General features: G+C 45.2%; 1 protein-coding gene across 1 annotated transcript; it reads left to right on the forward strand.

Annotated features, from left to right (window-relative positions):
* The first annotated feature begins 3,814 nt into the window (after positions 1-3,814).
* On the forward strand, positions 3,815-25,246 carry LOC117040717 (aquaporin-5-like). Its single transcript, XM_033138672.1, is given in 6 exon segments — positions 3,815-3,956; positions 3,958-4,221; positions 4,224-4,280; positions 12,071-12,235; positions 14,194-14,274; positions 24,824-25,246. Coding segments are annotated over 6 exon segments (846 nt in total). The 5' UTR covers positions 3,815-3,914; the 3' UTR covers positions 25,061-25,246.
* The last annotated feature ends 2,581 nt before the right edge of the window (positions 25,247-27,827 follow it).

Consider the following 27,827-nt stretch of genomic DNA (forward strand, 5'->3'; position numbering starts at 1 on the left):
TGCTGGGTGTAGCAATGGATCACATTGATCAGCAATCACATGGGGGCATTGGGTATCTACAATTTGAAAGGGAACAGAACACCACAGAGCACTTGCTGTGGCTGGTGCATTAAGAAGAAAGGAAGAAGAGTTTGGATTTGATATCCCGCTTTATCGCTACCCGAAGGAGTCTCAAAGCGGCTAACATTCTCCTTTCCCTTCCTCCCCCACAACAAACACTCTGTGAGGTGAGTGGGGCTGAGAGACTTCAAAGAAGTGTGACTAGCCAAGGTCACCCAGCAGCTGCATGTGGAGGAGTGGAGACGCGAACCCGGTTCACCAGATTACAAGTCTACCGTTCTTAACCACTACATCACACTGGCTCCTTCCAAGCATTGCAAGTTGGACATGTACCCAGGCATGCAGAGTGTGGATGCCCGCCAGCTTTACCCCTGCCCGATCCACTACCCCCACTGCGAACTCTTCTGTCTGCCTCATGGGCAACAAATTCCTTGCAGAGGATGGGCTGAATGGATGAGTGACAGGCAGTGATTTGCACCGATCTGAACTCCAGAAACTACCGTTCCTCCCTGGGATGGGCTCTGGGGAACAAAGGCCAAGAGTAGGAGGGAATGGATTGCGAGAGGTCAAGGAAGGCATCCTGGATCAGAGCTCTGATGTGGAGGAAAGCCAGTCCCATTGTTTTCCCAGGAGGGCACATCTGTGCAGGATGTTAATCAAAGGCCAAATGTGCATCCTCCTGGACCTAATGAACCTGTAACCCCGTGCTCCATCCTATCCCTTTAACCGGGCATGGCAACTTTCCTTCGCTTGCCTGTTTTCCAGTGAAGGGGCTGTAGGGTTAGGAAATATCCTGGTCCGAAGATGGTCAGCAGCACTGGGCTCATCTTCTGCATCAATTTGACATGGCATCAGAAGGTAAATGCCTTCTCTCTCCCCAGTGCTGCTTCTCTGATCAATATCAACAGCAGCCCCACTGCAAACACACACACACACACCACACACACACACACACACACACGGGGAGATCTTCCTGCCATCAATCTTCTCCCAGCCCATCAGCAGCACATACAGCGAGGAGCATTGGACTGTGCTGTGCATTTTACCAAAGGTGCGCCATACTTCTTCCCATTGTGAAGAATCCTGGGGTTACCTAAAAAGGAACAGGACCAATAGCCTTATGGGTGGGATGGGAGGGAATGTCCTTAAAACGTTTCACTCCCTAGGCGTTATCCCAACCTACTCTAGGGCGGAGCTAATTGAGACCTCCCATCTACTGAAAAGCGTCGTGTTATTTCATTGCTTTCTTCTGCTTCAGTTTCCCCGCCAAACCGTCTGTCGATACTTTCTAGTGATTAAGGAGGGTCCTGGTAAAAGCAGGTTATATATAGGTCCCAGTCCACTTTGTCCTGGATGGTGAGCCATATGCCTGCATGGATGAGAACTGGCAGTCGCTGGGGATTTCCTCCTGTTGCAAATAGCAGCTCCGGGGAGGGTGTTTCGTTTCAGGATCACAGGAGGGGAGGAAAGGGTTAAATCCCTCCTCCAGACCCTGATAATCTTCACAGGCACCACCTGCAGATCCCAAGGATGATATTTGCTGCTGCTTCTTTTTAAGAACGCATGCACGGTTTAAAATGCAAGGATTCATTTCACATCACCGCTGGCTTAGCCCTTCAGCACTCTAGATAAGAGAGGAGTGCGTGTCATTGGGATGGTGTGATGATGTGGCACAGTGGATTGGACTGGGGAGACTTGCAGCATAGTCCTAGGCATGTTTACGTGGAGTAAGCCCCATTTTACTCTAGGAGGCTTACTTCCTTTAAGCGTAATAAGAATCCTAAGGTCTCAAATATAAATTAAATGTACATAATGTACAAGGCAAACACATACATAAGTATATAAACCATGTGCCTGAAATAGTATGGGAGGACAATCCTGAAGCCATTTAACTCTTCCCAATGACCTCAAATATTCCTCTGCAGTAAGGGGAGGCAAATGGGAAAAGCCTTCTCATTGTCTTCTTGCTTACAAATCCTGTCTTAAGGGTGTATTTGTGACCTGGATTTCAGGAACTAAAGTATTAACCATCACAAAAGAAAGGCCAGACTGCCAGGTAATGCAATCAGTGACCATTGTCAGGTATCCTGGCAGTTAGGATTTCTGCTGTAGACCGCCTCCTTCTCTGATGTATGTAGGATATTTTTGGGGGTGGTCTTGGGCTACAGGGTGAGCAATTTCAGAAAGTCTATATAGGGCTTACACACCATTGTTCAGGGTTCTCCTCCCCTCCTGTGTGTGGGGAGTGGGGACCCTATTGCAACAGTACTTTCCTATTGCAATAAAGATCAGGCTTACTAGCTGCTTTGCTTCTCAATATACTCTGGTTGGCCTCTGTTATTTTCTCCTACCAATAGGAAACCCACTTAGGGGCGCAGCAAGGGGGCGGGCTGCCCTGGGTTCCATAATGGAGGGGGTGACAAATTATCAAGGAACAATTTTTTTTTTAAAAAAATGCCTCCTCCGGAGGTATATCTTAATATATAGGGATTATATAGCTATATATGAAATTTCATGCATATCGGTTAATATCTTGATCCTCCTCCACCAAAATAGCTGTTCAACTTGGCTGTTTCCTATATCATGAAGGCTGAAATTTCAGTTCAGAGAACACTTACTGTTCCCACCCTAACCCTGTAGAAAGCCATCTAATTAGACTTTAATTTGATTTTGAGATGTTTTTAGGAGGTAATTTAATTATTGTTTGATTTTATACCAGTGTTATGTATCTGATGTTAGCCACCCTGAGCCCCGACTTTGGCCGGGGAGGGTGGGATATAAATAAAAGTTTTTTTTTAAAAATTTTTACTTGTTATTATTCCTTTGTAAGAAAATATGAAATAACGTAAAACCATTATTGCGGGGGGGGGGGTCAATGGAGGGGTTGACCAGAAATTTTCCGCACGGGTACCACCTGACCTTCCCATTCCTGGGGGGGGGGGGGGGTGACCTTTTGTTTTTTTTTTGCCCCCGGGTACCAATTTACCTTGCTACGCCCCTGAAAACCACTTAAGGACTCTATACGGGCTCTTGGATACCCCATAAGGGAAAAGAGCAGTTTTTTTCCCTATAACATAAGTGAGCACAGGATCACAGCCGTAGGGATCTCAGCCGCGAATCTCACTGATGATGACCAGAGGCAAATTGCGAATTCCTCAGCCCAGCAAGGTTGTTGCGAAGCAGGGAGATTGGATAACTCCCTCTGTAACATTCTGGTTGCCAGTGTGGTGTAGTGGTTAAGAGCGGTAGACTCCTAATCTGGGGAACCGGGTTCGTGTCTCCGCTCCTCCACATGCAGCTGCTGGGTGACCTTGGGCTAGTCACACTTCTCTGAAGTCTCTCAGCCCCACTCACCTCACAGAGTGTTTGTTGTGGGGGAGGAAGGGAAAGGAGAATGTTAGCCGCTTTGAGACGCCTTCGGGTAGTGAAAAGCGGGATATCAAATCCAAACTCTTGGAGGGTGGATGGGATAAATTTGCAAAAAAAAAAAAAAATACAAATGGGACTCGGGTGCGGCACAATTAGCTCCCTCGGGTTTTGGATAGTGGCTTCCCTTGGCAAGGGAACATCAGTTCAGAAGCTGACAGCCTGTGTTTTATAAATCCCCGTGGATGGGAGGGTACACCCACAGGCTTAGACAGGCCTCCGCTTGACTCATTCCGATGCTATCCGGTGTTTGGGGTGACACCCCAAATATTCCGACCTGGAGCTCCGGTCTTACGAGGCTGGGCCAGGTTCATCCTGCTGGGCAAGGACAGATATAAAGGCTTCCCGGGCTCTCTCTCCTGCCTGCGGGCTCAGAGCGGCCGCAGAGGCAAGCGTGGATTCCTGCAGCCTTCGGCGCATCTCCCACGATGAAGCGGGAACTGTGTTCGAGGTGCCTTGACCGCGCCCTTCCTGGCCGAATTAATTGGCACAACGGTCTTTGTGTTCGTAGGCCTGGGCTCTGCCCTGCCCTGGCACCTGGCCTCCCCTTCGGTCCTGCAGGTCTCTCTCGCCTTCGGCCTGGCTATCGGCACCATGGCCCAATGCTTGGGCCATGTCAGTGGCGCCCATCTCAACCCCGCAGTGACCGCCGCGTTCCTGCTGGGCTCTCGCATCTCCCTTTGCAGAGCTGCTTCCTACGTCCTCGCTCAGCTCCTCGGAGCCGTGGTGGGAGCTGCTCTCTTCTGTATGAGTTGACCCCCCGTGAGGTCCGCGGAAGCCTGGGGGTCAATGGGGTGAGTCCGACAATGATCACTGACGGGGAGGTCGGACCTTCCAAGTGCCCCTATTTTCCAGGGACGGTCCCGGATTTACAGACACCGTCCCCGTGTCTGATTTGATCCCGGAATGTCCCGCTTTTCCTTCGGACGTCCCTATTTTTCATCGGAGAAATGTGGAGGAGTTATTTGACCCCTGAGCCCAAGCAGATAAGTAACTAGACACATTTGGAAGATATCTGAAGCCCTGTATAGGGAAGGTTTTTAATGTTCAATATTTTATTATGTTTTAATATATGTTGGAAGTGTGGTTGAGGCAACCCAGCCAGATGGGCGGGGTATAAATAATACATATTATTATTAATTGGGACGTCCCTATTTTCATCGGAGAAAAGTAGGAGGGTACGGAGTTATGTGGACCCCTGAGCCAAGCAGGTAAGTAACTATACAATCTTTAGAAGAAATCTGAAGGCAGCCCTGTATAAGAAGTTTTTAAAAATATATATATATGTATTTTTATTAAAGATTTTCTTGGTTTACAAAAGTATGTGCAATCTCTCTCTCTCTCTCTTTTTCAAGTAACATTTTTTACAGATCAGTTTCATTTGTTGAGACATTAGGAAGAAAGGGGAAAGAGGGTGGAGGGGGAAAGGTGAGTGGGGGTGGGGTCAGATGGGTGGGGTATAATAGTAAAATAATAGTAATAGAATCAGTAGTAGTAACTACTACTAGTAGTAGTAACTACTACCAGTAGTAGTAGTAGTAGTAGTAATTGTTGTTGTTGTTGTTGTTGAATAGGCCGCAAAAGAAGATTGCCAGGCAGTGTGCAAAGAAATGTGCTTTGTAGGATGAATGACAACATACAGTAGTACCTCGGTTCTCGAATGTAATCCGTTCTGGAAGAACGTTTAACTTCGAAACGTTCGAAAACCAAGGCACAAAGGGCTGGTTTAAAGTTATGTGGAGAAAACTGAAAAACACTTAGTGGAAGCCGTTTGACTTCCGAGGTGCTTTCGAAAACGGAAGCATTATTTCTGGGTTTTCAGCATCCGGGTTCCAAAACGTTTGGCTTCTGAGGCGCTCGAAAACCGAGGTACCGCTGTACAACCTCTGGATTTATTTGGCTGCCCCCAATCGTTTTTTCATCTTTCTTGAAAAAACAAAGCTTACCTTTTCCGGTCTTTTTTTGGGACTCCGCCACAGCAACATCTTTATGTTTTGCAGTTATTCATATGGGCTTTAATCTGAATTTCGTCCATCTAATTGAAAACTTTGCCGAATTCTGGCATTCCTGCACCCGCCCTGCCCTTTGAACCCTGCTGTGAATTTAAAATAAACGAAGTACGTGTTTCCTTCTGCAGATTTTGGAGGCGCTTGATGGGCATCAAGCGGGGCTTTGGGTGCCTTTGAGCAGCCATATCCATGGAGAAAGGAGCTGTGTTTCTTCTTTGCTATTATTGCTTTGCCAGAATCCTTTCCCCTTGGTAGCAACAGAAGAAGCTGCCTTCATTGACTGTCTCTGATTCCCTGCACAGCAGTTTGAGACTCTGTTGGTGTGTTTCAGTAATCTGGAGTGATGAAGAGCTCGTGTGTGTGTGCATTATTAATATGCTTAGGAACGACAGGAGATTCTTGGACATTTGATTCTCCTAAGATTGGGGCTGATGGAGATGTGTGTGTACCGAGTCCGGGGTTAGTGTCACATACCCTTCAAGATCTCTCCAATGAAATAGGGATGTCCTATTCAATAATAATAATAATAATACTAATAATATAATAATAATAATAATTATAATAATTGAAATATACTCGGAGTCAGGTGTGGATTTCATGCTCTTATTCAGCTCATAGTAGTGAGGAATACAGTTCCCCCAAAACGTTTGCTTTATATATGCACTATTTACACAATGGGCCCCACATGATTGGGCTTAATTCCGGGATACTCCTGTATGCCAATCGGGTTGCGGATTCACTTCCACCTGGAGCTGGATTGGGTGGCTGCTGCGGACCAATCAGACTGCTGCAATCTCAATCCTATTGTTCTGGGACCAGTCAGACTGCTGCAATCTCAATCCTATTGTTCTAGGACCAATCAGACTGCTGCATTTTGGATCCTATTCAACTCAGTACATAAAATAATTGTATTCTATTATTATTATTATTATATTATTATATTATTATTATTATTATTATTCTATTTATACCCCACCCATCTGACTGGGTTGCCCAATATTATTATTATTATTGATGATGATGATATTATTATATTATTATCATTATTATTATGCTATTTATACCCCACCCATTTGACGGGTTGTCACTCATCACTCAGGGTGATTTCCACATATGTAAAAACATAATGAAACATTAAACATTTTTTTTAAAAAAAAAATCCCAAATAGGGTCACATAACTCCATACTCTCCAACATTTCTCCGATGAAAATAGGGACACCCTAAGGAAAACCAGGGTCCAATCAGAAACTGGGACTGGTGTCTGTAAATCCGGGACTGCCCCTGGAAAACAGGGACTCTTGAAAGGTCTGGTGTCAAATCTGGAAATTAAAAGATCTACTAAAAGAAAGCCTCTCCTGCAAGCTGCTGTCTCTGCCCCTGTGAAATGTGCAGTGTAGTGGGGGTGACATTGCTGAATGGCACGAGAGTTGTGCTTTGCACATGTTCAGAGACACTCCTTTTACCATTGCTTTGTGTGTTCTGGGACTGCATCCTTGCATTAAATACAGGTTTGTGTTGGGGGCAGAGAGCCCTGGTAAAATCCGATAGACCACATTCCCTCATCCGAAGCTGCCCTGGTTGTGAGATCTTCGGGTCAGGCCCTTCTCTCAGTCCCACCACTCTTACAGGCATGATTGGTAGAGAAGCAGGACAGGGCCTTCTTGGTGGCTGCTCCCAGACTCTGGAACACCCTAGAGAAGTTAGACTATCTCCCACCTTGTTGTCCTTTCACTGGCAGCTAAAGCCTTTCTTATTCCAGAAGGCTTTGGGGAACTGACAACTTTTAACAAAAGGGCTGGTTCTTTACAGTTTTTATTGCAATTATGTTCTTAATAGATCATAGATCGATAGTTTTAATTCTATTAATGTTTTTTTTAATAGTTTCGCTCTGTTTTTAGCTGTTCTTATTTTACCTGTAAGCCACCTTGAGTCCCTGTCAAGAAAAAGGCCGGATATAAATAAATTGTTCTTGCTGTTATTTCAGTGTTTTTCAACCTTTTTTGGGCAAAGGCACACTTGTTTCATGAAAAAAATCACGAGGCACACCACATAGAAAATGTTAAAAAATTTAACTTTGTGCCTATATTGACTATATATAAAGTAATTTTTCAATTTTTCCCAAGGCACACCAGGCAACATCTCACGGCACACTAGTGTGCCGCGGAACAGTGGTTGAAAAACACTGTGTTATTTGATATCATGTCCTATTATATGGTGATTTTATGTCGTGAACTGCCCTGAGATCCACGGGTATAGGTCTGTATACAAATTTAAGTAATTGATAATAGTAATAAAACTATGCCTCAGATTTAAGCTTTTGGAACCGATCTGATCAAACAGCGGAACTTTTAAACATTTAAAATTACGGCCTTCTCTCTCTCTCTCTCTCTCTCTTTCTCTCTTCCCTTCGGTTAACCTCAGCCACTGGCTTGTTTTTTCTGGAAGTGTGTCATGAGACTGAATTATCAGTCCATCGGCAGAATCTGCCTGGAGGAGGCAATTCTAAATGCCGGGCAAAGTTAACATGAAACAGAACTCTCTCGCCTCGGCTTTGTTGTTTTGCAGAGAAGTCACAGAGGGCCCAGTCCGAAGGCTGCTTCTCCTCTGTACTTCACGCCAGTGATCTCCGACCCTGAAATCTTTGGTATATTTTTGTCTCGGCTCTCGCTAATACCAGCTTTTGCAGAGCAGACGTCGCCTCTGTCCTCTTGCCCAGTTATGCAAGGCAAGCCCAGTGCCTCCCATGCCTCCACTGGCTCCCTGATTTTTCCTCTCCTGTTCAGTTTCCATTCACTTCAACTCAGATTCGCTTGCTGAGAACTACCCTGCGACCATGGGCATAGCCAGGATTTGGGGGCAGGGGCGGGCAGGACACCCACCTGTCACCATAATCTCCGTCTGGGCTCTGTTTAGCAGATTCGGAATGAAACGTCTCGACAACAGCGGTTTTAAATTGCTTTCTTTTGACCCCATGTGCTCAGAAAAATCTGTCACAATCTTCAGTCATTTGAAAACTAGGAAGTTAAATAAAACACCAGGGAGTACTTTCCCTGCGGTTAATGAGTATATTTTGCAAAATACAAAGAACACACATTTATTCATCATCATCATCATCATCATCATCATTATTACTATTATTATTTTAAATAATTTTTTAATAAACCCTCCCTTCCCACCCACTCCCAACCCATATCCGTTGGAAGGGTTCAAATAATTGTCCACAGTCACGGGCATAACGTCTTTCACTTCCACCGAATGTCTTTTGTTCCAATAGTTTTTATCCATTGAAGATAGGGGGTCCATCTGTTCCTTATCGTAGTGGACTTGACCCTCCATGTTGTTTCCTGTGACATGACTGCAACAATGTCCGACTGGATAAATTCAAACAAATAATGACTGGGAAAAAACTGTGGAAAGAAGGTATCAAATTTACAGCATGTAATGTTTTAAGAGAGAATATTATGAAAATGATCTACAGATGGTATCTGACACCAGTTAAGTTAGCTAAGATGTATCATCGATTAAGTAATGTTTGTTGGAAATGTAAAAATGTGGAAGGTACCTTTTATCATATGTGGTGGACATGCCCAAGGTAAAGGCTTTCTGGGAGTTAATTTATAATGAACTTAAAAAGTGATGAAAGTTACTTTCATTAAGAACCAGAGGCCTTCCTGTTGGGTATGACTAATCATGAGATACCCAGGCAAGTAGAGTGTTTTTTATGTATGCCACAACAGCTGCTAGAATTTTGATTGCAAAAAACTGGAAAGATGAAGAGCTCCCGACTGTAGAAGAATGGCAGATGAAGTTAATGGACTTTATGGAACTCGCTGAACTGACTGCGAAGCTCCAAGACCAGAGGGAGTAGAAGGTGCAAGAAGATTGGAAGAAATTTAAAGACTATTTAAAAAATCGTGAAAAATTAGATATTTGAAGCAGAATCAGTGAATATAAATGGCTTTAGTTATAAGATGTTAGGTAAAAATAGTATATTAGAAGTAATGTTGATGAAAGATGTATGTTATTAAATGTAGTAATAAGTTATATGAAGTAAGTTAGTTGTTTGAAATTGTTATAAGAATAATGATGATTGATGGGAAATTAGTTACAAAGTTACTAAAGTAAATTAGAACTGAACGCAGTTGAGAGAACGGGCGAAGTCCCCCATTTAAGATTCAAAATTAGATTTAAACATTAAGCATTTAGTGTTCCAGTGTTCGTGTTTTAGGTATGTATAAGTTTCTTTTCTTTTCAATGTTTTATTTTTTAGTTTTTTTCTTTTGTATCTGTTGTGTTTTTATTGTATTTGTGTGATTTATTGTGATTTGTTGTTTAATGTGGAAAATCAATAATTTTTTAAAAAAAATTCAAACAAATAACTATTCCAGACATCTACTGTCTATTTTTCTCTCTCTTTCCAACCTAAAGCTATTGTTGCCTTTCCCGCTAGTACAGGTGAAACTCAAAAAATTAGAATATCGTGGAAAAGTCCATTTATGTAAGCAATTGTTTTCATTAGCTACTGGAGTTTAATATATGAGATAGACTCATGACATGCAAAGCGAGATATGTCAAGCCTTTATTTGTTATAATTGTGATGATTCTGGCATTCAGATGATGAAAACCCCAAGTTGAGATTGTTAATTTGGGGTTCTCATCAGCTGTACGCCAGAATCATCACAATTATAACCAATAAAGGCTTGACATATCTCGCTTTGCATGTCACGAGTCTATCTCATATATTAGTTTCACCTTTTAAGTTGAATTACTGAAAGAAATGAACCTTTCCACGATACTCAAATTTTTCGAGTTTCACCTGTATCATAGCCTTGAAGGTGAGCTGGTCACCTTTCGCTATAGCCGTGTTTCCAAGTATACCCATTGTCATGAAATTAAAGTCTATTGATAGCTTCACTTTAAAGATTTCATTAATAACCTTTAGGACTTTATTCCAAAATTCCCTTACCTCTGGGCATTCCCAATACATATGGGAGAACCATCCCTTGGCTTGTTTACAGTGCCAGCAGTTAGGGTTCAATCCTGCTACCATATTAGCTAGCTGGGCCGGAGTACATTATTATTATTATTATTATTATTATTATTATTATTATTATTATATCTAAACTAAAACAAGTTTTCTTGGATTTGCTGAAAACCTTTTCAGCACTTTCTTCTCAAATTCCTCCTTTCCCCCCAATGCGTTGAGATGCTCCCCTGTCACCATCAACCTTAGCCAAGTCTTCACTCTCCGCAAGAAAAGTGATGAGCCACAATATCATCCAGGTGACCTCAGCAAGCATTTCAATTTCAAATATTCTGATCATTTCTATTTGAGTTAAGTCTTTTTGTTGTTTGTTTATTGACTTGATAAATAAATGCAGAAATGTGGAGAGCTGAGTTTAAGACTGGAAAATTGAGAAATTGAGAGAAATTGAAATGCACAGATTAGCCCATTTGTGGTGTCAAGATACCACCTATTTCTTCTTCTTCTTCTTCTTCTTCTTCTTCTTCTTCTTCTTCTTCTTCTTCTTCTTCTTCTTCGTAAATAAATATTATTTGATTTTCAAAAATATAAATATACATCAAAACCAATTCAGAATCCAAATATCGAGATTACTCTGAATCTCCTGACTTCCCCCCATCCCTTCCATGGTCCTCTTCATAATATTTTCAACTGCATATCAATACTTCTCCAGTGTTTTTTTTTTTTTGTCTTTCTAAATTATCCATACATTCTGTTACATTACATGTGTGGTTAAAATCCTGCCAGTGTTTTAACCTGCTTACAATGATCTCATATATAAATTTAAAACTTTCCCCGTTCTTTTTTAAAGTTCTTGTCTTCTTGATTTCTGAGCTTCCCGGTTAATTTTGCCATGTTGGCATAGTCCTTCAACTCGGTTTTGCCATTCTTCTCTGGTCGGGGTTGTCTCTTCCTTCCATCTCTAAGATACCACCTATTTCTAAGAGTAAGATTTCCCTCCCTCCCTCCCTCCCTCCCTCCCTCCCTCCTTCCTTCCTTCCTTCCTTCTTTCTCTCCCCTCCCTCTCTCCCTCCCTCTGGCAATTCAAACACATTTCACACAAATTCAACGTTTGGCCACATTTCCCAAATGCAAAATGTGATTTTGAGGGCCACTTCCTTGAAACCTTGGGCCCTGTACCCCTACCCCAGACCTGTCCAACCAGTTGATTGCGGGCTGTCCCTGGTCGATCCTGGTCGATTGTGTGATCTTCAGTGATCGACCACCAAAAAGAAAAAAAGCTCATCAACAACTCTGGTTATCCTCCCCCCCCCCCCAAAAAAAAAAGCTCAAAAACTTTGGTCAATCCAATGGCCAGTTTATTTATAGTGGGAGCAGATTAGTCTCTTGGAAGCTGGACACCTCTGCCGTACCCCATGCCCTCACTGCAGATGGTGCTACCTTGTGGAAGGGGTCCACACCGTGTCAGCCCCTTGCAACCGATGCAGCTGGTGCGACCCACTCAAAAGCTCACCCAGTCGAGAAGACATTCAGCCTCCAAAAGTAAGTACAATTAGGGACATTTCTCACCGACGTGCCCTTCTTTTCCAGCTCCAGAACACCACGTCGGCAGGACAGGCTGTGACCATTGAGATGTTCCTCACTCTCCAGCTGGTGCTCTGTGTCTTTGCGTCCACCGACAGCCGCAGGACGGACAACGTTGGCTTCCCGGCATTGTCCATTGGATTGTCAGTCACTGCCGGACACCTGATAGGGGTGGGTATCAGGGAGAGAGAGACGCATGGGTCCCTCTTGCAAAAATCAACCGCTTACCTGTATATCAAAAGGCCTAGCTCTTCCCTCAAGATCCTCAGTTGTAAACTTGCAATTTGATCTCACATTTTAGGCTTTGTTTTGTGGCAACTCCAGTCCAGGGTCTTATCAACACCGACCTTGGCGTGGAACAGAGTTGTTAATATATATGTGTGTGCGTGCGTGTGTGTGAATGGTGCCACAAACCCCCAGGTGGGCTATGTGGGGGTCCGCAGATCACCAATTGGGAATCACTGACTTCAATCATGCTTATTAGGGAAACTGAGTAAATAGGAAAGCCCTAGCTATGGCAGGCACCAGAGAAACCATATGACATCAACTATGTAATTTTACATGGATTTTTGAAGTAGTAGTAGTAGTAGTAGTAGTAGTAGTAATAATAATTATTTATTTATTTATACCCTGCCCACTCTGGGCAGCTCCCAATAGAATATTAAAAATATGATAAAACATCAAACAGTAAAAACTTCCCTACACAGATGGCTTCTAAAAGTCAGACAGTTGTTTATTTCCTTAACATCTGATGGGAGGGCGTTCCACAGGGCGAGTGCCACTACTGAGAAGGCCCTATGCCTGGTTCCCTGTAACTTCGCTTCTCGCAGTGAGGGAACTTCCAGAGGCCCTCGGCACTGGACCTCAGTGTCCGGGCAGAAAGATGGGGGTGGAGACGCTCCTTCAGGTATACTGGGCCGAGGCTATTTAGGGCTTTCAAGGTCAGCACCAACACTTTGAATTGTGCCCAGAAACGTACTGGGAGCCAATGTAGGTCTTTCAGGACCGGTGTTACGTGGTCTCGGCAACCACTCCCAGTCACCAGTCTAGCTGCTGCATTCTGGATTAGTTGTAGTTTCCGGGCCACCTTCAAAGGTAGCCCCACCTAGAGCACATTGCAGTAGTCTATGCTTTAGTAGTTATGTTTTATTATGACTTTTTGTATTGGATCAGGTTATAGGGTGTGCTTTCTTTGTAGTGTATTTTGTTGCTGTATACCGCCTTGTGTATATTTATAGAGAAAGGCGGTGTACAAATTAAAAGTGAAATGAAATCAAATGAAAAGATTACAGTTGGGCCTGCTTTTTTGGGCGCGTTAGGCTGCAATGGGTATTGAATGCTGGAGGATATTTGATGAGGTCATGAACAATAGGAAATTAGGCTGTGCCAGATTCTCTGCACAACTGGGGCAGAAAATCGCAAAAGCAAAACGCAGCTAGTCACATGCAATGAAAACTGCTTGCAGACCCTCCAAGTGTCCCTATTTCCCAGGGTCAGTTCCAGATTTACAAAAGCCATCCTGGTTTATGATTTGATCCCGGAATGTCCTGCTTTCCCTTAGGACATCCCATTTTTCACCCGAGAAATGTTGGAGGGTATGGAGTTATACGATCCCCGAGCCAAGGAGATAAATAACTATACAGCCGTACCTGGGATCCCGAACAAATCGGCTCCCGAATGATCGAAACCCGGAAGTGAGTTTCCGGTTTTTGAACATTCTTTTGGAACCCGAACTTCCGGTGCGGGTTCGATTGGCTGCAGGTGCTTCCTGCAGCCAATCAGAAGCTGCGCTTTGGTTTCCGAACGTTTTGGAAGTCGAACGGACTTCCCGAACAGATTCCGTTCAACTTCCAAGGTACGACTGTACAACCTTTAGAAGACATCTGAAGGCAGCCCTGTGTGGGGATTTTTTTTTTTAATGTTTAATGTTTTATTATGTTTTTATACATGTTGGAAGCCACCCAGAGTGGCTGGGGCAGCCCAGTCAGAGGGGCAGGGTATAAATAATAAAATTGCCACTATTATTATTATTATTATTATTAAGGATGTCCCTATTTTCATTGGAGAAATGTTGGAGGGCATGTGCTTGTTTTCTTTCCCTCCTCTCAGCTGCCTCTTTGTTTCCCTAGATCTACTACACTGGCTGCTCTATGAACCCAGCTAGATCCTTTGGCCCAGCTCTGGTCATGGGGAACTTTGCTAACCACTGGGTAAGAGAAGACTCTGTTCTGAAAGAGATGGGATGAACTGTCGGGGTTTGGGTGCTGGAGCTCCTCGTGCACGGCCTTGGATTGGTTATGCACGAGGTACCAGTTGCGGGGAAAGTGGCCAGCGTTCCGCGTGCTTTTGAGCACGGTCGCCGGCCAAGCCTCACAGTCTGAAGGATGATGAGTAAGCCAATTGACGACTCCGATGAAGTGTGAATTCCTAATTGCCTTCTTTAATGAACAGTTGCCTCGTGAAATAAAATATATACCCTGACTCTGAATAGACGGACCAATTTACAGAAAATAAAAATTTTACTTTACTCCCCCCTTTAACCCCAAAGGAAGACAGACACCGGTTGTATCTTTAGTGGCTTCGGCAGAACCCGCGTAGGCTCGTCCCCTAAGCTAAGTTCCCCTAAGCTTAAAGACCCTGCGCGCCCAATCTTCCGCGAGGCTAACTAAATAAACTAAAACCGAAATATCTTCCGCAATTCTAGCCCTAGGCTAAACCTAAAGAAAACCTAACTAAGGCTAAACCGAATGATCTTCCGCGATCTAACTCTAACTAAAGAAAAACCCATCCAACCCGTCCAGCCCGCTCCTAGCCCCTTAAACTAAACTTGACTTCAACTAAAACCCAACGAAAAGAACATAAGAAGAACGTGCGGTCTCGTGCTACTCCTCCTGCCTAAGCGGGGTGCCTCTGCCTTTTATTAGGGAACAAACGTGACATCATCAATAGTACTTTAACCAATAAAATCACTGTTGCTGCCCTCCAAAAGGGCGGGAAGCAAGTTTAACGCTCATTAACAATTTTGAACATGACCGGATCTACAAAATAAAGGCGGATTAATCTTGTAAGTGAATCACACTATTCATTCATGCTTTCACTTTCACTTTTGCGCGCAATTATACCAAAAGTAGACCTCGAAAAACTTATAAAATAATCAAATAAATATGAATCCATGGCGGATCCGTGAAACGTATTCCGACATATCATCTTTCTTTTTTTGTTTTAAATTAAATTAATTTTGATTTAGTTATATAAAAAAAAAGAAGGTTAGAGATATCATAAGCATCTATCCGACACAAACACAACCATTTGCCCCGATATAAGCCTTGACATGAAAAGGCAAACGTCGACAATGCCGACAGTGTCCACGCCAAAGTCTACATCAAAACCGTGATAATGCCTGTGTCAGACAAACGCCCACGACACCAGCAAAACCATTAACATCCATCCCTTTCATAGGAGGAAATACTTATACAATAATGTAGCAATAAAATCATGAAAATAACAAACCACTAGCCAAACATAAAAAGTGATCGATCCGATACACTGTAAACCTTTTAGGCATATATAAATACTTCAATACATAGTGTAACACAACAAATCACCTCATAAGCATATATATTTTCGCGTGCAGCGTAAAACAACAAATTACTCCCCAAACACAAGAGAGGACCTGATACAGGTCCAAAATTAAAAATAACGGATAACGACTGCTCAAACATAAGAGAGGTCCCGATCCGGGACCCAAAATTAAAGTATAACTAGAGCTGGGGCTACATGGCCTACCCAGACCCCTCCCCCATTTTTTTTTAAATTTTTTATTTGGAAACTAAGGAAAATGGATAAGGAAACATAAAAGGGTTGTGGCTCTGAGGCTACAGAATCGAGGGAACTTTAGATTCTGGACTTACCACAGCGACCACAGGTAACGGGGAACTAGGGTCCGATTCCAGAGAGGGGATTTAAGCCATCTATGTACAAGTGGTTTTCGCCACAAGAGGGGATTTAAGCTACCTACATAAAGGTGTCCCAGCCAGGATGAGGATTTAAACCATCTACGCAAGGGTTTCCAGCGAAACGAGATGGGAATTAAACCAACTACATAAAGGTCTCCCATCAACAGCAGGAAACAGAGTGAAGGGAAAAGCTGGGAACCTGGTTTACTGCCAAAGGTAGCATATAGAGGGGTATTCTTCAAAGAAAATAGGGGTACCAAAAGGGTAGGACGCCACCAGACTTGACACATATATCTTGAACAAATCCGAGAATGACCAATTCTTTGACCAAAGGAAACATTTCAAATAAGGCATATAAGTGTTACCACATTTTGAACTACAACTTTTGCAAGCACAACGTGGAGATTTAGGATTATTGAAATAAAACATATATGTATAAATATGTCTATGACTAGAACTGCACAAAGATGATGTTTTTAACCTTACATAAACATTTCCATATCATCAAAGTTGTGACGCTCTAAATGGAAACCATTTCAGAAAAGCTTTGTATATATAAACATCCATATCATTAATTACCAAGCTATATGGAAAACACATGTAATATGCGAGGCGGATATTTCAAGAAGCATACAAAGGCAAATATGCAATTTTTACAAGTACAATATAAAGTACAAGACAGGTTAGAACTGCAAAATGGTGTTGGAGAGGAGGATGAAGACGATGAATGAGTTGCCGGTCGTCTTCTTCTCCGACTACACATGACCATGTAGAAGAAATAGTCCTGGAACTCAGGAAAAGTTCATGGAGCTCAGGAAAGTACTGAAACATCGAGTTCTGAAGAAACAACGATACCTGTAGAAGAAAGGAGGTTAAGCAAGCAAATCAAGGTGATCTGCTAGTGAGTGCAGGTATGAGAGTAACTGGAACAAATCCAGGCAGCCAGGAACCAGAGGCCGCCCAGAGGCAAACAAAAGGCATAGGTTAAGGATAGTTGAAGAGTTGCTGCGTTTGACACTGGAAACTAGTGCAGCCAAACAACGAGGTGGATATTCTCAACTTGGTTCCTTAGCTCTCCAAGGGCGCACACATCTGGCAGGCACCCAAACAGCCTTTTCTTCAAGGGCAACGGCAGCATACCCACGACCCCAAGTGATGAGTGGAACTGGTCCTCGCCATTCAATGTCAGGCAAGAGGCGATAAGAGACCAAAGGTCGAGGAAGCTGTTCTTCTTTCTTGAAGTGGAGATCCACTGGGGAATGAGGCTTGTTATGTGGAAAGAGAAGAAAATTTAAGGTGAACAGCACCTTTGCAACTGCCAAAGGGATCTCCGAGGCTGGAAGGTGACGTCCTGCGGTCTGTTTGTGGAGCAGAGTTTTGAAAGTGAGGTGTGTCCTTTCAATGAGAGCTTGGCCTGTCGAATTAAACGGAATCCCGTGGGATAGGGAAATATTCCATTGCACACAAAAGTCATTAAAGGCCTGAGAAGCATAGGCCGGGCCATTATCTGTTTTAATGGCTTGAGGTTTTCCCATAACTGAAAAGGTTCTCATGCAGTGCTGTATGACGTGCCTCGTAGTTTCTCCCTTCAGTGCTGTAGCCCAAATGAAACCTGAAAAGGTGTCCACTGTGACATGCAACTTAGACATTGGAACAAGGGCTGGGACATGTGTCACATCCATCTGCCACAGCTGATTCGCCTCCGTGCCTCGAGGATTTACAGCGTCAAATGGCAAGCAGATAGGAGACTTGGAGCACGAAGGGCAGCATGAAATAATGTCCCTTGCTTGTGACATTGGAATGTTGAAGGTCTTGTGTAGAACCTTTGCTGATTGGTGGAAAGTTTCATGGCTTGTCACAGGATTGTCGAACAAGGAGAAAGCTAGAGTCCTGAGGGCAGCGTCTGCTACTGCATTTCCTTCCACCAGGAATCCTGGAAGGTTAGAATGAGAGCGCAAGTGTGCAGCAAAAAAGGGAAATGAACGTCTCTGTAGTAGTTCTTGAAGCTGCGCGAACAGATTAAAGAGATTTTCGTCCATGGACGGAGACAGATAAGCAACTGGAAGCGATGATAACAGTCTATATACATACTGAGAATCTACAACGAGGTTGAATGCTTCTGTAGTGAAAGTTTTAAAAGCGAGAATCACTGCTGCCAGTTCCGATCTTTGTGCTGAAAGTTGTTTCTCTGTAAACACAGTTTTCCATTGTCCATCCTCCTTCCATGCAAGGACACCATAGGAAGAGGAGCCATCTGTGAACAGAGTTTTTGCAGTGGGAATAGGCTGAAGCACCAACATGGATGAAAGGTGATAGTTTACTTGTTGCAACAAAGTGAATCTTTTGTCCTTAGGAGGATTATACAAGAATGAACCGACAAAATCTGCAATAGCAATTTGGAAACTATCTGAAAACTGAATCAAAGTTAGTACTTGTTCTTGAGAGAAAGGAAGGTAGATGGAAAGCAGATCATTTCCACTCAGGCGAATTGCACGGCCTCTGCACTTAACAAGGAGATCAGCAACAGCGTCCATACTGGGGTACACATTCCTTTGAGGCGTGTGCGAAAGATGAATCCACTCCACGATTGCCACCTTTGAGGAAGTATCCGGAACGTATAAGGCTGCTGTCGGCAATCTTGGTGTAGTGAAGATAGCACATGAAAGAGCGCAGTTGGCTGTTGGCACACGATCTACAGCTATTTGGTGCAGTTTTGTGTTTACCCCTTGTAAAGCAAGACGCATCTCAGAAGTGCATGGAATAACATCTGAAGGAGATGTATGTCCCTTAAGAGCAGAAAACAATGGCGAGAGTTCAGATGTTAGCAGTCTGTGACCCAAGTAATGAAATGGAGCAGTGCGCTGTACCTTTTCTGGGGCAATACAAAGCCCAAAAGAGTTCAGGATGCGCGTAAGATGCTCAATATGATGCTCTGAGACCTTTTCTCCATGGATCAAGATGTCATCCATGTAATGACAAACTTCTAAGGCTGGATATTGTGCTCTGAAAGGCTGTAATGCTTTATCTACAAAGTTCTGGCAGAGAGTCGGCGAATTCACCATTCCTTGAGGGAGTACCTTCCAAGAGTATCTGGAAGCTGGTCTGGTGTTATTGAACACAGGTAGAGTGAAAGCGAACCTTTCTTGATCTGCAGGTGCCAGTGGAATGGTAAAGAAACAATCTTTAAGATCGATGATTGCAAGCTGATGGTTTCTAGGAATGAGGTTAGGGTTAGGAAGTCCACATTGAAGGGGACCCATTGGAACAATTCTTTCGTTGATTTTTCTCAGGTCTTGAAGCAAACGCCATTTTCCACTTTTCTTCTTGATGACGAAAATTGGAGTGTTCCAAGGGCTATTAGAGGGTTGCACACGATCCTGGTGTAGCAGCTCTTTGATTAGGGCCTCTGCTGCAGCGAGCTTTTCTGACGTCAGCGCCCATTGGTCGACCCATACAGGGGGTCCTTCCTTCCATGTGAGTGGAAGAGCATGTACTGGCGCTGATGCAAAGGCCCACATCAAAAATGTGTATGGACAACAGTTCTTGCTTTAGACAATAAGTCTCTACCCCAAAGGGTGATAAGCACATCCATAACAAGCGGACGGAGCTGCACCATGGAGCCTGAGTCTGACTGGAAGGTAATCGGATGCACACTCTGGTGGGCGGGTTCGAAACCTCCGACTCCGAAGACTTCCTGGGTGACAGTCGTTGCCCACTGGTCAGGCCAATCTTTTCTGGCGATCACTGTAACATCTGCGCCTGTATCAAGAAGACCCTTGATCTTTCGTCCACCCATTTCTAAGACGAGATGAGGGCGTTCTTCTGTAATCTTGATTAGCGCCATTGCTGTCTGAGGAGGCAAAGAGTCTACAGGAGCTGTAGGCGTAGAAGTAAGCAAATAGAGTCTGGCAATTTCCAAACCTTTTGTTAGGACACAAGGAACAGTTGAAAATCCTGGAATCAGCAACTGCGATGAATCTGTGATTCGAACTAGGCCTGCAGTCAGTGTGACTGTGGCAGGGAGGCGATCCATCCTAGGCAGGATAAGGCAAATTGAGGTGTCTGGGAATGGACCACGAATGGATGTTGGCAATTGCTGAGCAAACCATGGATTTGAAAAATAACAGTCCTCTGTTAAGAAGAGTGGTATACCTGGGACAGAAGATTCTTCTTGTTCTTCGTTGGCAGTGTTTGAAGATATCTTTTTGGCTTCGGGTTTTTTGCACTGCTGAAGTTGGCAACTCTGAAGCTGCTTGGCGTTGAGTTGGCAAACTTGAGGTTCCTCTGTTGGTAAAAGTTGCTGATGCTGTTGAACCTGTTGGCATTCAGTCAGTTGTGCATCAAACTGGCAGGATGGAACTTCTTCTTTGACACGAGGCAGTAGAAGTTGTTGTTCCTGATAGTTGTTTGGTTGTGGCGGGCTGAGCTTAAAAGCTGGAGGTGACACAAAGGTGTGGACATTGTTAACTGGAGTGATGCTTAAGCTTCCACAAGAGGGAGCTGGCTCACTCACTTGCATTCTTTGGCCACATGGAAAGTGATCATCAGCTGGGTTGCAACTTGAACACTGCTGTTTCATCAAGGGCAAATGTCCTTCAATGACAGATTGACCTTGATTTGAAGATGAATAAAGCTCAGGAGTTGCGAGATTGATCTCAGTAGGATGTCTTCTCAACGTTGAAGGCAATTCTGCGATCAGAGGCTTGACTGTGATTGCTTGCTGTGAAGCAGGATCAACATCAGCAGGAACTGAAGGGCGGTCAGCAGAAGGTGAACTGAATGCTGTGTTCTCTACTGGAACCCTTTGAATAGGTAAGGCAGATGATGAAACCTCTGGAACCTGAATGCTTGATGAGGTCACATCTTTTCTCTGGACATCTGAAGAGTAGATATCTCTCTGGATCACTCTTTTTTCCTGATGACCTGGATAAGGAGTAGCGTTGTTCACCTTTCTGGGATGGTTGACCTTCATGATGTTCTTGAACTTGCACCCTATTGTTTTACCGGGGCCGGGGCGCGGCCCGCAGAACCGTTTCCCTGAACTGGAGATGAGGTAGGTGATGTGTTTTGTGGATTCAAGCGACAATCATTCGCCCAATGAAATCCTTTCTGACAGATGGGACATCTCTCTGGCGGCTTGGCAGAAGGCCTTGGCGTTGTTGTGCACTGCGACCGGAAATGCCCATCGCCTCCACACCCATAGCACTTCTTGACTGGCGTAGAGCTGTCTTGACGTGGCATCTGTACCGCAGCTGCCAAGAGCTGTGCTTTGTAGGAGTGGGTACCGACATTCTGGCAGACGCGTAGCATCTCAGTCAATGTGGCATCTGGACGAGCTGCAACTGCTGTTAGGGCATTCTTGCAGTCATCATTGGCATTTTCAAAGGCAAGTTGTTTTGTCAGCATGTTTCTGGCATGACGATCTTCTATCTGGCGTTCCACTGCAACAATCAGGCGATCCACGAAGTCCCCATAAGGTTCTTTTGGACCTTGCCTAACTGCAGCGAATCCTGATACTGAGCTAGCATCTGTGCGATTGGGTAGTCTGCGCCAAGCTTTGACTACAATGTCTGCTATGGTGACAAGTGCAGCATCAGGTATGGCTAGCTGTTGATTGAGATTGGAGTAATGTCCTGATCCTGTGAGCATATCTTCTGTGGCAAGTGGCGTTGCACGTCTGGCTGCTACTTCTTTCCACTCTTGCAGGCACAGAAGAGCATCTGTAGGCGACAGGAAGGTGCGAAGAATCAACTTCCAATCAGATGGCAGAAGTCTACTAGTGGACAGTCCTTCAAGTAAACTTCTAGTATAAGGAGCTTGAAGTCCATTTTCGCGTATGGCTTTTCGCAGTTCACGTAGTGTTTCAAAAGGAATGGCTTGATATCTTGCAGGTTGTCCTCCATTAGCACGAATCACTGGAAAGATGTGCATTGGATCAGCACTAAAGTCTATTTGTCCCAAAGCTGCTTCCAAAGCTTGGGTTCTGCAGATGGGCTGCATTGCTGTAGGGTCTGTAGGTGGCATCAGTGAGTTTAAATCTTCTTGATGCTTTCCAAATGATGAGCCACTAGATGGTGCTAAAGAGTCTTTGACATCTGGATGCCTTGAAGATGGCTGACTATGAAGACAAGATGGCTGACTTGAAGTTGGATGAAGACAAGATGGCTGACTTGAAGTTGGATGAAGACAAGATGGCTGACTTGAAGTTGGAGCATAAGGTTGTTGGCTCTGTACTGCAAGTCCTGGCATCTGGATCATCATTGTTTGGCTTTGCTCTTGTCTTGGAATCTGCATTGGCATTGGAGGTGCTGAAGGGTTAGTAAATTGCTGTTGTGCTGCTTGCATTGAAGCTTGGATTGCTGTTGATTGGAAATCAGCTTGCTGCAAAACTGGAGCTGCTGGCTTGAGCGCGGCCTGCAGGGCAGCAGGGTTTGCTGGCAAAAAGGCTGCTTGCTGCTGCTGCTGCTGGATCGCTGGCAAAAGCGCGGCTTGCGATGGAGGAAGCGGGACCGTTGCTTGGAGCGAGGTCCGCGGCTGCTGCTGACTTGAAATCGCTGGCTGGTAAAAGGCCTGCGATGACTGCTGAGCGACTGGCGGTGGGGCAGTCCGCGGCGGGGCTTGAAAGGCCGACGGCGTCTGCTGCACCGGCACAGGCGGCAATGAATCTGGCAATGACAAATTGGACAAGGGCGAGTGCGTGTACGACAACGGGGCCTGAACTGGCTGCTGCGAGGGGGCCGAAAATGGCACAACCGCAAGCGGCAGCACAGGGGCACTATTAAAAGCAGTATTTCCTAAATTCACTGTTCCATTAAGCAAAACATTTCTTGGAGCGATTTGTTGAAAGCAGTTTCTTACTTTGCTCCATACTAATTGTACAGGAATTCCGATTTTCGGGTTGGCCATAAATTCTAACCCGATCCTTTCCCATGAAGCTAAATCTTTCGTTCCCTCCTTAGGGACCCAGGGACAAATTTCCCCAATGGTTTTAACTAAAAGCTCTACTTCTGATTCAGAGACAGGGTGACCATTTCTTTTCAAAAGGTACAATAAATCTTCACAAAATTTTACTTGAGCAGTTGAGAGTGAGGAGCCCATTTTTAAAACACTTTTCCAAAACTTTTCCTCCCCCACCCGTAGGCTTCTACTAGGGGACACCGGTTCTACCCGTAGGCTTTAACCGAAAAACCTGGCACCCGTAGGCTTTAGCCAGAAAACCTCCGCCCCCACCCGTGGGCTTCTACTAGGGGCTACCGGCCCTACCCGTAGGCTTTGACCGAAAAACCTGGCACCCGTAGGCTTTAGCCAGAAAACCTTTCCCTCCCACCCGTAGGCTTTTTCGGGAGACACCGGCCCTACCCGTAGGCTTTGACCGAAAACCCTGGCACCCGTAGGCTTTTGCCAGACCCTGGCACCCGTAGGCTTTTGCCAGAACCCTTCCCACCCGTAGGCTTTAGGGAAGACCTTACTCTGCCCGTAGGCTTACACTAAACTCCTTGCCGCTCTACCCGGGGACCCCTTGGGGCAAAATATACGCGCGCGACTTCTATTTACACTACTTTGGGCAAGCGGTGGATTCGCGCTACTGCAGCGAAATCCTGGATAAACCGGGCCGTTATACCTCACCTCTCAATGTCTGTTTCCGAGCCACTTCCGATATGTTGCCTTTAACCGGAGTCTTCGTGGAAGCGATTTTTGACTACGCTTTGCCTCAGAGAGGGCACCACTTGTCGGGGTTTGGGTGCTGGAGCTCCTCGTGCACGGCCTTGGATTGGTTATGCACGAGGTACCAGTTGCGGGGAAAGTGGCCAGCGTTCCGCGTGCTTTTGAGCACGGTCGCCGGCCAAGCCTCACAGTCTGAAGGATGATGAGTAAGCCAATTGACGACTCCGATGAAGTGTGAATTCCTAATTGCCTTCTTTAATGAACAGTTGCCTCGTGAAATAAAATATATACCCTGACTCTGAATAGACGGACCAATTTACAGAAAATAAAAATTTTACTTTACTCCCCCCTTTAACCCCAAAGGAAGACAGACACCGGTTGTATCTTTAGTGGCTTCGGCAGAACCCGCGTAGGCTCGTCCCCTAAGCTAAGTTCCCCTAAGCTTAAAGACCCTGCGCGCCCAATCTTCCGCGAGGCTAACTAAATAAACTAAAACCGAAATATCTTCCGCAATTCTAGCCCTAGGCTAAACCTAAAGAAAACCTAACTAAGGCTAAACCGAATGATCTTCCGCGATCTAACTCTAACTAAAGAAAAACCCATCCAACCCGTCCAGCCCGCTCCTAGCCCCTTAAACTAAACTTGACTTCAACTAAAACCCAACGAAAAGAACATAAGAAGAACGTGCGGTCTCGTGCTACTCCTCCTGCCTAAGCGGGGTGCCTCTGCCTTTTATTAGGGAACAAACGTGACATCATCAATAGTACTTTAACCAATAAAATCACTGTTGCTGCCCTCCAAAAGGGCGGGAAGCAAGTTTAACGCTCATTAACAATTTTGAACATGACCGGATCTACAAAATAAAGGCGGATTAATCTTGTAAGTGAATCACACTATTCATTCATGCTTTCACTTTCACTTTTGCGCGCAATTATACCAAAAGTAGACCTCGAAAAACTTATAAAATAATCAAATAAATATGAATCCATGGCGGATCCGTGAAACGTATTCCGACAATGAACCTTGCCAGAGAAGCATCTTTCAAAGCGAAGCCCCTTTGCAGCTAGACCCACACAGCTGGCAAAGTCCTAGCCTTAGCTTTGACTGAAGCATCCTTTCTTTCTTTCTGTCTGCATAGATTTTCTGGATCGGGCCGCTAGCTGGTGCCATCGTAGCCATGGTGCTATACGACTATCTTTTGTGCCCACAACCCAGGAGCACGGCAGACCGAATTGCCATCCTCAGAGGAGACCGTGGTCCTGAGAAAGAAGCAGAGCATGAACGCCAGAAGAAGCTGTCCTTGAAGACCTACTCTGTCCACACCCTTCCCAAGCTCATCGACAGCGATGATAAGGCTTGTGGGTTGGTCTCTTAACGGGGACAGGCTCAGCCTTCTTGTTTACACATTGGGATGGACACTGCAGCTAACCTTATGCTCAGGATCCAGCTCTGTGGACTAGGAGTGCCTCGCCTTTGTCTCACCTCCAAACAGAGGATTGGGTGGGAGAAAGCACCTTCCTTGCCCGTGTGACTTTTCAAAATGCTGCTTACTGGCAGACTCTAGCTGTCAGACTTCAGGGAATCGGCTCCCCCCCTCCACCCCTTGGCAGTAGATAAGCAGAACAAAGGAAAATGAGTCCTCTTACCAGTTAGAAACTTTAATGATCACAGCGAGAGAACAATGAATCCCTTACTAGGAACGGCGGTGCTCCCAATTAAGGGTGCCACCCACTTCCTCCCTAGTCACCCACGCCACTACCCCGTCTTGTCACCTGAGCTCGTAACCACTGTGCTTTCTTTGCTGCCACCTTACCTGCTCTTCTTCACCTTGAGCTGAGCGGATGGATGCTTTCCAGAGACAGCAAATCTGTTCATTCTCTCTCCCGGTGCATCTTCTCTTAGCTGTTCCCCATCCAGTATTTCCCAGCTTCTGCCTTCTGAACTATGTCCCTCTGCAAACCACTGTTCCAAATCTATACTGTCCTTCTGCTCCTGGGAAGATTCAGGATCGGGGGGGGGGGGCGGCTCTGAACATTCCTCCTCAGTGCAGCCCTCCTCAGCACGGTCCCTGACACTAACATAGCAAAATCATGATCTCAGGAGGGCATACACAGGGGTGTAGCTAGCTGCTCTGGCACCTGGAGCGGTGGGGGTGGGGTGATACGCCCATAGGGGCGCTGCAGCAATCCGCCCGGGGGGGCAGCATCAGCGAGCTGCCCACAGAGTCTGCCTGGTGGATGCAAGCCCCATGCTGCCGTTTTGGGCAGCATGGGGCCCCGAGCCACTGCGTCACTCCCAGAAGAGATGCGTATCTCAGGCATGCTGCAGGCCAGGCCCCGCGGTAAGTGCCGCCCCCTGCGGTGTGCCATTTTGTCACCCCCTCAGGGATGACACCTGAAGTGGACCGCACTACCCACACCCCGCTTTCTATGCCCCTGGGCATACCCACACTAAAAACCTTTTTGTGGTTTTGTTTTCATTTTTTAAATTGTCGCAGTTTTCATCAGCAAATTCTGGGAATGATCCTCTTGGCTGCCCTCCTCTGCACCCATTCCAGCTTGTCAATATCCTTCTTAAATTGTGGCACCCAGAACTGGGCACAGTATTCTAGTTGTGCTCTTCAGGCACCCAGTATTTTACTAATATCATTTGTATGAAATTAATATGTCTGATTAATTCTAATTATGGCAGCTATTCTGCTCCCCCTTTCAAGCTCCTCTGCATCCTGTGGGTAATTTCTGTTTGTCCCTTTGTTGTTGCTTCTGTATATCTTGATGGTGGGCTTTTAAATAGCCCATAGCAGCTTCAATTGCTGGAATCTTATTGCCTTCTTTCTTTCTAAGCAGGAGAAATCTGTTCCCCTTTGTATCCTGAGGGCACTGGAGGTGCTGGGCTCTTAATAAACATCTCGCCCAAACAGTCTAGTCTCTCGCCTCTTCAGCACAAGCTTCCATTGCCATAAATTCCTCTTTTCATCTCGCTTTCCACTCTTCCTGACCTTGCAATTTCTCATGATTGCCGCTGATTTGAGGCGAGCAGCATTAAATAAGATGTATTTCAGCAATAACAGACCCCTTGTATTTCCCTCCCCCACCCCGGCTGGAAGATACAGAAAAGATAAAGGACAAAGAGCGAATATTTCTGTCTCAGCAATAATAACCTTGTCAATCTTTGTGTCTGCGGCTCAACAGATGGCAAAAATCCCTTCTGTTCAGAGCTAATGGGCAAGATTTTATTAAAAGCCTGATATTTGCGAGAAAGCCCGCATGCCTCTGTGTGTCTTTGTGGGCTTTTAAAAAACAACAACCACAAACCCAGAGATTTATGTACACCGGGCTGGAGTACAAGCAGAGGGTTTATTACAAATGGCTGGAATTTGGTGGTGCATATCCTTGCTTTATCCCCAGATCTCATTCCACTGATGGATGAGCTGTGGAGATTAAACAGAGATTGTTGAGGCAATTATAAAGAGAGGAGAAAGAGCTGTGCCACTTGACAGCACAGCACCTGTCATTGATGGATTCCACAACCCCATTTGAGTCAAAGCCTTTATCCCCAAACGTCTTTTCAACGCCAGGACTCAGTCCTGGAAAAAGCGGTGCAATAATCAGGGAGCGAGCCTCTTGCCATGTACAGAGCGTGTTGCAGCCATCACTGAATAACCGCACTTAACCAAATATGGACTTATAAAGTGCTGAGGTAAAAGGTAAAGGGACCCCTGGCCATTAGGTCCAGTCGCAGACAACTCTGGGGTTGCGGCACTCATCTCGTTTTATTGGCCGAGGGAGCCAGCGTACAGCTTCCGGCCAGGTCATGTGGCCAGCATGACTAAGCCGCTTTTGGCAAACCAGAGCAGTGCACGGAAACGCCGTTTACCTTCCCGCTGGAGCGATACCTATTTATCTACTTGCACTTTGACGTGCTTTCAAACTGCTAGGTTGGCAGGAGCTGGGACCAAGCAATGGGAGCTCACCCCGCCGCAGGGATTTGAATCGCCAACCTTCTGATCGGCAAGCCCTAGGTTCCTCTGTGGTTTAACCCACAGCGCCACCCGCTGAGCTACCAGTGCCTCAAATGGACGCATCTTTTTTCATATCGACAGATGGGCCCGATTTTTCCAAGGCTACCTTCCAAGCTGCTTC

Source organism: Lacerta agilis, chromosome 2, assembly GCF_009819535.1.
Source record: "Lacerta agilis isolate rLacAgi1 chromosome 2, rLacAgi1.pri, whole genome shotgun sequence".
Lineage (NCBI taxonomy): Eukaryota > Metazoa > Chordata > Lepidosauria > Squamata > Lacertidae > Lacerta > Lacerta agilis.